Below are 13,524 nucleotides of genomic sequence, written 5' to 3' on the forward strand. Positions count from 1 at the left end.
TATCACACAGGAAGAGCCTCTGTGACTTCTGGCAAAGGCCCATTAAAAAAAAAAAAAAAAAGTTCTTTAAAAATACTTTGGTAATCATTTTACCTTATCCTGCTCCACACCAGGCTCTCTGTACACAGTCCATCTCTGCCCATCATCACTGTAGAGAATTTTGTAGGCTGACACGTAGTAATTGTGCTCCACCATGGTGGAGCCAGTGGTTACAATGCCTGGGAATGGAGAGTTCCTTCATTAGTGCTCACAGTCTGGTCCTCATTTTTGTTCATCACCAAAGCATAAACACCTAGTACGCAGTGTGCCAACATTTCTGTCTATGGCACACTACCATTCCTAAGTGCAAGGTTCCACACCATGATAGTAACTAAATCTTTGGCTTTGTTGGCTTGCAGAGACAGAAGAATTATGGGCGCACACAAGGAAAGCTTATGGCAGCCTGTGTGTATGTCACTGCAAAATATATTTCACCGACTGAGTAAGAATGACTTCCTGGGAATGAATAGATGAAAGATGATTACTGGCATTATTTTTGGTACCAAAGCAAAATAAATCTTTAACAAAATTATCTAAACTAATCCTAAACAATTACTCTGACCATTTGCTAAGCTGTTCTACATAAATTTATACTTGCACACATGGAATATTATTTGTCGCACTTAAAATGGAGTCCTTGAAAGTAAATTTCTCTTAATAACTGTAAAAGATAGTTATTTCAGATGTTTCAAGATTACCTTACTGAAAAACTACCTCAAAAGAATCTTATTACAATGAAAAAGAAAAGCTTTTACCAACTCCTCTCCTTCGCCATGCTTTGTAAGACCCTTTTCAGTAATATTAACACCAGTAAAGAAAATGTAAAACCACAGAATTAAATTTGCAGTGACTTAATTTTCTTTAAAATTCTTATAGGTCACCAGGTTTCCAAATGAAATCACTATTATAAACCATCTAGAAAATAATGTCTCTTAACCTGTGATCTTCTTTTCCTTGTTCAGATCTATTTGTAACCACTGATACTCATCAGTGGCAAAAGCAGCCCAAGGAGGTCCAGGTTTTTTCAGCCTGGCCTTTTCAGGTTTCCAGCTGTTCTCCTGCCCCGTGTGGTCCGTCCACTCCAGCACAGATGAGGCCGTTATTTGAGGATTGGCAATCACGCCGGATTCCATCCCCAGTGTTCCATAACAACCTGAAACAGAAGAAAATAAACTGGCTTCCAGATGTAAACCCAAAATCCATAAACACTTGTTCGTTGGAAACTCTGTATTGTACCTTTAATTAACATACACTATGCTAACAGCATACTGTAATAGAGGATTTCAAAAGCAGGCAAATGCTTCCTGCGTCTGTATCTCTGTGTCTCATCAGGGAACATACAGACATATTTATTCACAACAATGACCATTAGTTTAATGGCAACACATTACCCCCTCCCTGGGATACTCGCCCCACTTCAGTGGGCAACTCACGCCTCTCCCTCCCTCGGGGGTTTGCTCAGATGTCATATTCTCCATGAAGCCTGCCCTAACCCCACTTTAAACTTCAAACCAGTCCCTCCTGCAATGCCTGTCCTCTCTCCTTGCCTTATTTTTCTACATCTTTTATACTATTATAAACAGCACATTATAAACATTCATTTACTTATCCAATGTTTATTGTCAATCTCTCACTACCCAAATGTAAGCTCCAGGAAAGCAGAATTTTATTTATTCTGCTAACTTTTGTTTCACTAGCAGCAGAACACTGCCTGCCTAATAGACTGAAAAAAGGCACTCAATATCTGTTCTGTTGAATGAGTTAATTACTTCAGACATTCTCTAAGAAAATTCCTTGCTTTCATGATCACATCCCTAGTAATATAAAACCTCTAGTTTATTACATTAAGTACCTATCTAACCTCTTCACTGAGTTATTGTGATGACCAAATGAGAAAGTACAACAACAACAAAACAGCCCAGCAATTGGCAACATGCCTGACGCACAATATTCAAAAAAATATTGGCTACTATACAAATTATAATAAGGTATAAAGTCCATGAGAAGCTTACCACTTGTTTTAAATGTAAAAAGACTTGTAGATAAGTGTCCCCTGAAAGAGAGAAAGGGTTTTTTTGGTTACACTCATATAACACATGACTGCCTCCAATTTGTCTTTCACCAAAAACTTCTTTTGTTTATTTCACTGTATAAAGAACTAAGAATAGTCTATGGCTACATATTAGACAACTGATATATTGTTCTTAGCAAAAAAAAAAAAAAAAAAAAAAAAAAGTCTCATTTCTAACCAAGCAGAGTAACTTCTAACTCAGCATAAACAATTTTCTCTACAAGCATCCAGTGCCTAGCTTCATACATGATTATGCAAGTGCATCCATGTAACTGTAATATGTACTAATATTACTTCTTCTTCATGAAATAAACTGATCCTTAAAATGTTTCTGTGGCAACTGCTTTTGGTGGAATAATTCTCAGAGAAAGAGGCTCAAGTTTCCCAGGACAAACAGAAGAAAAGCTGGCTATTAATAAGAGACTTCATTTGTTGCAAGACATCAGTCTGTCTATGAACAAGTTTCGTGTTACATCGGAGCACTGCATTTGGATTTCAAAGTCACTGGCAGAAGAGGTGCTTCCGGAGAATGCAGGGGTGGGACAAGTGATTAGTTCCCCATAAGGACGTTAAAGGACACCGAGGAACTTTGAGGGATAAAACCATCCATACTCCTGCTCCTGCCTTTAGCACAACATTCAAACCATTATAAGTGGATGCAACCTATCCGGTTTTTTTTAAAAGTATGCAAGAAAGAACTCATGAAAAAAAAAATCTTTCTAAAGGTAGAATAGTGGAAAGGAGTGAAATGATCTGCATAAAATCATCTAGAAGAAACCAGAAATTAAAGTAGCCGACTCTATACCAGGGGTGGGCAAATGACAGCCCCAGGCATGGCCTATTCTGTATGACCAGGGAGCTCAGAATGCTTTTTACATGGTTAAAAAGTTGTAAATAAAATGACAGAGAGTCAATGACAGGTATGTGGCCCATAAAGCCTAAAATATCGTTAGCTGGCCCTCTACAAAAAGTCTGCTGCCTCCTGCTTTGCACTGTCCTGAGTACGGCTCACGCTCCTGGCTTCTGAACTGGTCTAGAACTGAAGAGAAGGTGGTTTCAATTAGGCCCAGGTCCTGTCTGCAGGACCGAGCCTACTTCAGATGCAAGATCTGCAGAAATGGATCAATGTGTAAAACTTCCATTTAATGTTTCCACTTCTCCTGCTTTTGATGCCTAGTCTATGTTTTGTAAAATAGTAGAACATCATAAACACCACAAAAATACATGCTTATAATATTCTCTTGGGATGAGAGGGAGTCGTAATAATACTATCTCTGATTAATGCCAACATTTGATTACATTTGATTTATAGTCAAAGCATTCCAGTTACCCTAATCCATCCTGGGTCACAGAGGCTACGAGGAACACAGTAGTTATGCCTCCTGATCTTTAAAATGAAGTCAGGGTTTGGCAATAAACTTCCAGCCTTGCTCCAGGCTCTTTCAACACTTAGAAAAGGAGAAGCAAATAAATCACTCTTCCACACGACCACCTACCTTTCTGATGGAGAAAAGCTGAGGTCGGATGACCCTGCCTGTGCTCTTGCAGACATTCAGACACCAAGCACACACAGTGAGAGTCCTTACCGCAAACACATTACTTCACAGACACCACTGACATTGATGTTGCTGAGCCCTAATTCGTCCCTACCCCACCTCTGTGCAACGTGCTTGTTACAAACAGCACATAGACTTACACCACAGACGTGACGTTGTTAGCCAGGGAGCTTTCATAGTACGGGATGCCTTTGCTGATTACGACGCTGATTTGGCCACCCAAAACATTTGACACTACTCCTGCATGCACACCAGCCATGCACAACGGCGAGGACTTGAGGAGGGAAAAAGGAAAGATTGGTTTTAAAATTTCTTTTGATGATTCAGAAATACAGCACTTATACTTCCTCTAGAAATAACTGATCTGGCCAGTTTTCTTAGTAAACATGAGATTACTGATGCCATAACATAGAACAGATATTTTAACAGAAGATAAAGAATAAAACATCGCATACTACTAAAAAGAAGTAATTCCTAGAGAATAAAAATCAAGATATACAATAGGTTACACACCTATCTATGATGGAGTTAAAAAAATAAAAGTTTTATCACCACTTTAACATTATATCCAACCTATATCCAACTTACATCTCTATATCCATGAGGGATCGTTCCAGAGATCTCAGCAAAAGGAAGCAGACAACCAGCCGGGCAGTACTTACTGTGAAATAAAAACAAGTTAAGGGTACATAGTGCTGCCCTTTCTGGGGGAAGACCAAAAGGTCACTTGTCCATTTTTCAGTTCAATGTAAATACCATAACCTCACCTGGAGGGACCACCACTCAACAGCCCTCAAGACTTTCTTCATCCAGCTAAACACAACATGTCTCTACCTACATATTCACAAAAACTTTCTCATATTCTACATGCTGTTTTGATTATTTTACTTCATAATAAATGGCAGAATATTTCTACTGTGAGAGCTATTCACAGTATTTAATAGCTACCAACAACTGATTTTGTGGAAATACCATACATTATTTTACCAATCCTCTATTGATCAAATTTAAGTTGATTAAAAAAATGTTGGCATTCATTCATTTACTCACTCACTCATCCACCTCCCACTCAACACATCTACCTGAATGTCTATTATGTGTCTGGTAAGTGCTGGGCTGTGCTAGGTACTGGGTTTACAAAGGTCAACCAAATAATGTGCACTCCTCACCCGGTTTACATTCCAGTGATGGGACAAGACATTAAACCGACATTCAAATGAGTGAGTAGATTATGATTCTGCTATAAACAAAAGGTGCTCTAGGAAATAACAGGGAGGAATCCAGCTTAATAAAAGTAACACAAACATCTAGTGAACTTACTCTGTGCCAGGCAGCATTCTAAGTACACAGTTGAGGTAATTCCCCTAACAATCCTATATGGGAGGTACTATTATTATCCTCATTCTACAGATGGGGAAACTGATGAGCTGTGTGCCCAGGTCACACAGCTGTTAAGTGGCCAATGCGCTCCAGAGTCCGTGTTCACACGCAGGGCTCTGCACTGCTTCAGTCAGGGAGCAGGGCTCCGAGGAAGGGAAGAAGCAGAGACCCACCGACCGTCACTGGAGCAAGTGGAGGGAGATGCACGCCCATCGGGAGGAACGGCATGCCCGGGAGACAGGATGACCTGTGTATGTCTGGCCATGAGGGCCACCAGTGCAGGCAGAGGGCAGTGAGAAAGGTAAGGCTAGTCTGAGAGAACCTGCAATGGGGGACAGAGACCAGATCATGCAGAAGCTGTGGGAGCGATGGTGAGGAGTCTTGGAATGTATTTTGAAGGAAAAACAGGAAGTCGATAAAGGATTTTGACAGTGTATACACATAATCTGATTCATTTTTTTAAAAAGGTAATTCTGGCTCCTGGAAAGAAGAGACCTTATGGACTGTGAGTGGAAGATGAGACGTTAGCTAGAGAGTGCAGCAGCCCAGAGAAAGAGGATGGCAGCTTGCGTTTGGGTGGTGACAGTTACTGGAGAGTGAAGGGTCCAAGACAGCTGGCCCTCTGGCAGGGCCGTGTGACATACACTGATGCCAGGGTCACCTCTGCTGACCAGATCCCCCAAGAGTACTGAAGAGCACCCCCATCCCACATGGACAGAACCATTCCTGAAGACAGAAGGAAGGTTCTCTGGGGGTGTCGTAGCAAGCTGAGAGAGGTGAGTGAGATGGGTCTTAGAAGACAAGAATCAATTTGCTAAGCAGAGAAGAATAAAGTGATTCTGGACGAAAGTTCTGAGAGAGCAGAGCAGTATAAATAATCCAGAGACATTTCAAAATGAGTACATAAGACTAGAAAAATGGCCCAAAAACTACTTGTTAAGGACCCTGGAACCAGACTAAGGGACATGGATGACATTTTGTCATAATACAGCAAGGGGGTGATCAGATATGGATTTTAGAAAATAACCCGGCAGAATGTGAATGGCAGAAAAAAGCCAGCGAAAGTTAGAAATGGGAAATCAATTACAAATTAATCCTAGTCCAGGCAAGACAAGGGCATAAAGCAGGGAAAGGGTAGTAAAAATGCCACCCAGTAAGAACACTGAAGAATTTTGTAACAGCCTCAATCATCCTCTTACTTTTTTTGAGAAAAGATAAATAGCTCTTCTACCATTATTAGGAGTTGTGCCAGACTTTGAAGAGTGTCTAGTTCTACTACTTTTAGAGTACTTTCAAACTGTTTTTCCATTGTGGAGAAGATTCAAATGCTACAAGTGAAGCAAAGTTTAAACATGGCTACTCAATGGTTTTTAATAAGCTCTGATTTATTGATGTCTAAGAACAATGATTATGTGTCACACCACGTACATTAATCTTAAGTGCATAAGATGAGGATGAAGCAGATGAAAAGTAACATTTAAGGGGGAAAAGTCACAAATATGGTCATACCTGAACTCAGGTTCCAAAAAACTGGATGCAGTGTCTAAACAAGTAATTAGATCTAGAAAAACAGAAATAAAAAACTAATTCAATAATAATAGGTTTATTCTTGCTGAAACACCAACCGTTTCCAAATCACAAATCATTTTGTTCTCAATTTTGAAACCTTTACAGCTGTCAAATACTTTAACTTTTTACAAATTTTTGTTAATCACAACTTCTTTCTGATTTTAAGTATCTTGATCTCTGGGCCTATGTCTACCCTATACTGAATATTACCACGTCACCTCACAGAGTCATACATCACACACATGGATGGTACACAGAGAACTATAATTTATAGCCTTAGTTTCTGTAAGATATAGGTCCTGAAACAAACAAAAATTCTTAGTTATTGTATGAGTAAAAAGGTTCCTTTGCTGATTACACATGAGGAGAACAGTAACAAAAGAGGTAAGTTAACGCTGTGGCTCTAAATCACTGCTCCTCTAAATCTGGTCCACGGACAGGACCAGCAGCAGCAGCACCTTCTGGGAAGTTCCTAAAAATTCAAATTCTTGAACATCATCCAGACCTACAGAATCTCCAGGAGTAGGGACCAAAATCTGCTTTAACAAGTCCACCAGGTAATTCTAAAGCACACTCCACATAAGACAGAATTTTAAAGTTTCAACATTTTCTATCTCAAAATCAACAAATCTGAGTAAGAGCTAATCTTGTCTAATTAAGACCTAGTTCACAGGCTGACTAAAAGGCAGCTTCCGGTTCAAGCATTTCAAAGGTTTCCTTCTGCTCTTAGGATAGAAGACAAAGGCCTCAGTCTCGTTTTTGTCCCTGTCTTGGCTTCTTGCCACACTAGTCTTCTGTTTGCTCCTGTGCTCTCTTGGCCGGGAAAGTGTCCCCTCTACCCAGTCCCCTAGCTCACTCCTCTCTAAATCTCATCTTAACTGTCACTGGCTTTCAGAAGCTGTTCCTGATCTCTGCCAAGTCAAACTGTGAGTACACAGTAGGTACTTACGGTTTTTTGGTTTTTTTTTTTAACATATGGATGACTATTGTATGTTCTCAGAGTAACATGTGTCATGTAAGAATGATCTGTTGTAACTATACAGTTATAAGCAACATCATTTGATGATGCCTAGGCTCCGGGCAGCGCCCACAGCTGTTGGTCTCACCGCTGCATCACCAGCAGCAATCACAGCGTAACAGGAGAAGGGGATGAGTGAAATGGATGAATAAAAGTTATGGATTGTTAGCATGTTTGTCTAAGTCCGACCATGGACCATCCTGTAGGGGAAAACCTGGAAGGTCATAAGGCAATCATAAAGATGAGTGATTCCACACAGAAACGCTGAGTCCAGCACGATGCTAAGGTACCCAACACGCTGCTGGAGACAACACCTCACATGTGCTCTCTCCGAGCACACTGATGGCGTACAAATGTGTGTTAAATTAATACCAAGCAAGGATGACTGAATACTTTATTTTACAATTCTAAAGACAACTAAAAAGTATCCAACTAAAATATGCCTTGAAAGAACTAGAGAATAGTAACTGTTAAACCAATAGGAAAGTGGTATTTTGGGAGTGATTACGTGAATTAGGATCTATATACCACAGGCACTTGAGTGATGATTACATTAAATCTGTATTTTAGGAGTTTAAGAGGATACATGCCTGGATAGGGGTTCACTGCCACCTGGTTGACTGATTGGGAAAAGTAGACAAACTGAATTGCCTTACACTCTAGAGTTATTTCTGGCAATCTTTACAGAGCATCAATAAGAATTGATTTTCCACTTTCCTGCTCTACCAAAAGAGTTTCCAACTTCTAAGATTAGAAACTAAACTTCTAAGATTAATAGCCTGGGATGAAAAGGTACCTGTGTGGTCCAACACGGCATTCAAGCCACCAGAAGCCTGCCAGCTGGCCCGATTGCCTTCAGGCCACATGCCAGAATGCTAGTCAACTACGGATCTTGATCAGAACATGGCTTTATTATAATAAGATCCACGCAGTGCTGACACTCCAGATTATGCGCAAATGTATGCAACTCACATGGTCTTGCTCTCAAATTCCATGCGGGCTCAAAAGAACTCCCTTGGAGGAAAATACAAATTCAAAATGGACAGCTGCAAGAAGATCAAGAATACAAAGACAGAAACAGAACGCCACGATTACAGACTTTCACCTTTACAACTCCACCAAGGCAAAGAAAACATCAACTAGGCAGGGAACTAAGAAGCTTTAGAATGTGTCTTTCTTGAAAGCTTCTCCCAAGTAAACAGCTTTCCAGAAATTCACTATCACTACAAGGCTTCCAGCTAATAAGAATACAGCTGAGGCAAGATGAAGACAGCTCAGAGGAAACCACCCAACTCAAAGATTTCTCAGAGTGTAAGAAGTGTAAGAAGCTACCATCATGAATGGAACAGAACCGAGAGTCTAGAAATAAATCCTCAAATTTACAGTCAACTGATTTCAACAAGGGTGCCAAGACAATTCAGTGGGGTAAGAACAGTCTTTTTAACAAATGCTGCTGGGACAACTGGGTATCCACATGCAAAAGAATGAAACTGAAACCCCTACCTCCGATCATACAAAAATGAACTCAAAGTGTATCTAAATGCAATTCTAAAACTATAAAACACTTAGAAGAAAATATAGTTGCAAATCTTGACCATGGATTAAGCAATGGTTTCTTAGATATAGCACCAAAATCAGAAGTAACCACATAAAATTATAATAAAGTGATTTCATCAAAATTGAAAACTTTTGTGCTTTAAAGAATCCTCTCATGAAAGAGAAATACAACCCAAAGAATGACAAAATACTTGCAAACCATGTATCTGATAAGGACCTAGTATCCAGAATACATAAAGAATTATTACAACTCGACCTTAAAAAGACAAATAACCTAATTTAAAAATGAGCAAAGGATCTAAACAGACATTTCTCCAATGAAGATACACAAATGGCCAATAAGCACATGAAAAGACACTCAGCAATCATTAACCGTCAGGAAAATAAAAATAAAAATCACAATGAGATACCACTTACACCCACTAGGATGGCTAGAATCAAAAAACAGATAACTGTTGGCAAGGATGTAGAGAAACCGAACCCGCATACATTGCTAGAGGGATTGTGAAATGGTGCAACTGCTTTGGAAAATCGTCTGGCAGCACCTTAAAAGGGTGAACTCAGAGGTACTATATGACCCAGCAATTCCACTACTAGATATACACCCAAGAAAATGGAAGACATGTGTCCATACAACACTTGTACACAAATGTTCATCAACTGATGGACGGGTAAACAAAATGGGGGGAAAAAGTGGTATACCCTGAAAATGAAATATTATGTGGCCTTAAAAAGGAATGATGTACTCAAACACACAACAACATGGATGAACTCTGAAAATGTGTCACGTGAAAGAAGCCAGTCATACAATGCCTCACTATGTATGATTTCATCTAGGTGAAATGTCCAGAAGAGGCAAATCTATAGAGAAAAAAGTAGATCAGTGGTAACCAAGGACTGGAGAGGGTTAAGGGCTAGGGACTGGGGAGTGATTTTTACTGAATATAGGGTTTATCTGGGGTGATGCAAATGTTCTAAAATTGACTGTGGTGATAACTACACAACTCTGAACATACTGAAAAATCAATGAATTGTATATTTTAAGTAGATGAATTGTATGGTATGTAAATTATCTCCATAAAACTAATATTAAAAACTTGAAAAAAGAAAGAAAAAGAAGCTATCACGAAAGTAGTAACAATTTCCTTTCATATAATATACAGCAAGACTGCATGAATGGATGCAATGAAGCTTATTAGTAAAAGACCCAGGATTGGCAGTTTGTTCATTCAAAAAACATTTAATAAGCATGTATTATGATTAGGCATTCTTCTAGGTGCCAATCAGACAAAAATCCCTGCATATGTGAAGAGTACCTCCTGCAAGGGGTAAGAGAAAACAGATAATGTGAGGAAGAAAAATATATAGTGAGCTGGGAGGTGATAAATACCTAGAAAAATAATGAAAGGAGGGCAGTAAGGAAAAAACTTAAGGGGTTGCAATTTTAAAGAAAGTGGCCAGGGGGGCCTTACTGAGAAGACTGCATTTGAATACAACTCTAAAACAGGTGAGGGAGTGAGGTATCAGGTATGTGGATAACTGAGAAGAGGCAGAGGGACTCAGAAGGGCATGTCTGAGGTCAGAACAAGGGGAAAACAAGAGATGAAGTCAAACGAGTAATGAGAAGACATGCTATCGTGTCTTGGAGGTAAGGACAGTGGGCAGCGTGAGGTGGGACCTTCCATTTAATAGGATCACACTGATCACTGGGCAGAACTGACATCAGGGTTGTTGGTAACGTGACCTAGAGTGGTGGCACTGGAGGCGATGAGATGCAGACTCTGATATATGAACACATATTCAGAGGTGTGCCTGATGGATGTGAAGTTTGAGACAGAGAGAAGAGTCAAAGATAACTCCAAGGCTTCTGACCTGAGCAAACTGAAAGTACAGTTTTATAATGTAAAGTGCTTAGGGCAATGATTATAATAAATACTGATACAGCACTCATTGTCAGCTCCATTATCATGCTGCAGACTTTAGCACATCCTACAATACCAGAAGTGCTATGTTTACAGTGAAGAGCAGTATGTGATTTACCACTTCTCAGCTAAGAGCTTCTGCATGGGATTTTTTTTTGTAATTTTAATCAAATATTTAATACACACAAAACAATATTTACATCACACATATGACTACACAAAACACTAGATACATGGTGTACTTCATTCAGGTGCTGTGGACAACAGAGAGAGGCAGCAGTTGTGAGCAGAATGCCCCCTGGGGTTCTGCTGAAGCCGGCCAACCGGCTGGCACTCTGTCCTCTTCCTTGCTCAGCCCAAAGCAGAGGTGATGTCTACAGTGCTAGTAGACATCTATGCTAGTCTTTGCGGTAGAGTCTAACCCAACGTGAGTGTGATCGTAATCCCTACGGAAAGAGCTTCTCTGACATCTGCCTTCTTTAACCTTAGAAGGCTTCAAAGAGGAGGCAGGCCTCGGTGGGGTTCTGAAGGCAAGATGGTGTGATTGTAAGGAGGAGCGTGAGAAAAGATAAAACCAAAGGAGAGCCAATCATCAACAACAGGAGGAATAACTTCAGGGTCTTCTTAATGAAAACAACAGCAGGTTTTCTAAGACAGCCCCAAACTGAGCACTACTATCATCAGCCGTAGTTGATATCCTATACATAGGTTTCTTTTCAAATACAGTTAAAAATTTTCCCATACATAATAACTGCACAGGCTAAGGAACGTCATAATTCTTCCACAAAATATTTATTTGAACATGATCTAACATTAACCCACACATAATACCATGAAAATAAGATAAATATTTTATAAGTTCACAAATTAATCAAAAGAATCGGCATACTGGCTACTATCTTGGAAATATTTTTGATTGACAGTACTGGCTATTTGTGAGATTGCAAGATTGTGAAAGAGATTTAGATCTTCCCCCAATTAACACTGTTTCGTGTTCTTGAATAAATGGAAAAAACACTCCTTAGCACTATTAGAACCCATCACTTACAACAGTATAACACCAGCTCTATGAGCTGCAGGGTACAATATTTGTCCAGTTGAAGCCATTTACTTCTGAAGAAAGGGAATCTTGAGCAACTGTGTTTATTCTACCTCAAGAACACATAGAGGTACTGTAACTAAATCATAGAAAGAAGAAAATATATGAGCAAGACAATATATACCTACAAATTCTTCTCCTTGATTTGCTCTAAAATTCTTTACATTTCCCAGAGCCTGAAGGGACATGAAGTCATGCTTTCCCAATTCATACTCCGCCAGCAACCTTGCATCGCAGTCATACACACCTACAGCAGCGCCTCTGTTCAACTGCTAGAAAATGCGGGACAGACAAGGCGCATCTTGTTGCTAAGTTCTCTTGTCAATATTACTGTGTGACCTCGGGCCTAACTCCTTGTTTCCATGACAGGAACCTGGCATTAATTTTTGTACCATCTGCAATTTGGTGAAAGAAAATTTATATATATAATGAAACATAATTTATTGTGACTCGGAGTCCATTAACAGTTACTAATTGGCAGATACTTTAAATGGCATTTTACATTTAATCTCCTTTTACATACTGAGAGCAGACATTAAATCTTGTGTTTCTCTTAGAAATATTACAATGCCATCTGTGGAAGCTGAGTCCACAAAAGGAAAAATTTTCTCAAATGACAATAGTCAATGTTTTTTTCTTTTTTTTAAATGGATGATGTAGGCATGCTCAGCGGCCTAGCAATGAACGAGGCAGTCGGATAAGCTATAAGCTACACATGGATAATAAATCAAACCCTCTCCACACCTAAATGCCTACATACTAAGAAATGAATGCAAGACATTACAAGTCATTATAAGATATAGTAAAATAAGACATTTATATTAAAATATAAAAGATACTAAAACATATTAAAGATTGTAAGACACACTAAAACCTTTTGCAACCTAGTGCCGAGGACACTAATAATAACCTAGTAAGAGTAGCAGTGAGTCGTCCCCAGGAGAGCACCACACAGCACAAACACATTCGTAATCCCTTCATAGCATTTCTAACCCACTAAAAACAAAATGAAAAACACGTAATAAACACTAAAATATTAAGGTGCTTGTCAGCTTATCCGTCACCTTGAAATAAACTCTCTCATAAGGTGAACTGCCTGTTTGGGTTACACCAGATTAACAAATTAATTGTTTACAAATGCTCTCTGCAAAATTGGTAACACTATTCATCAGCACCTTTATTCTACTAATTGACACCACAATACAGATATTTTTCTGCATGTATACTCATCACTATAAATATTCATTTGTGTATAAATAAGGACAAATCTAAAGATATGCACATAAACAGAGACTTCATTAATAAAATCTTAC

At 39.2% G+C, this 13,524-nt stretch overlaps 1 protein-coding gene across 2 annotated transcripts in view; it reads right to left on the reverse strand.

The window, feature by feature from the left end:
- Positions 1 to 13,524, reverse strand: part of DCBLD2 (discoidin, CUB and LCCL domain containing 2) — an 80,515-nt gene that overhangs the window by 18,015 nt on the left and 48,976 nt on the right. For both annotated transcript variants that reach the window (XM_074361728.1, XM_010966410.3), the window contains exons 4-9: positions 6,556 to 6,607; positions 4,255 to 4,327; positions 3,807 to 3,940; positions 2,052 to 2,092; positions 977 to 1,192; positions 94 to 218 (exon numbers count right to left, since the gene is read on the reverse strand). In XM_074361728.1, coding sequence (XP_074217829.1) covers positions 94 to 218; positions 977 to 1,192; positions 2,052 to 2,092; positions 3,807 to 3,940; positions 4,255 to 4,327; positions 6,556 to 6,607 — 641 coding nt within the window. The remainder of the gene's footprint in view (positions 1 to 93; positions 219 to 976; positions 1,193 to 2,051; positions 2,093 to 3,806; positions 3,941 to 4,254; positions 4,328 to 6,555; positions 6,608 to 13,524) is intronic.

Source organism: Camelus bactrianus, chromosome 1 (genome assembly GCF_048773025.1).
Source record: "Camelus bactrianus isolate YW-2024 breed Bactrian camel chromosome 1, ASM4877302v1, whole genome shotgun sequence".
Lineage (NCBI taxonomy): Eukaryota > Metazoa > Chordata > Mammalia > Artiodactyla > Camelidae > Camelus > Camelus bactrianus.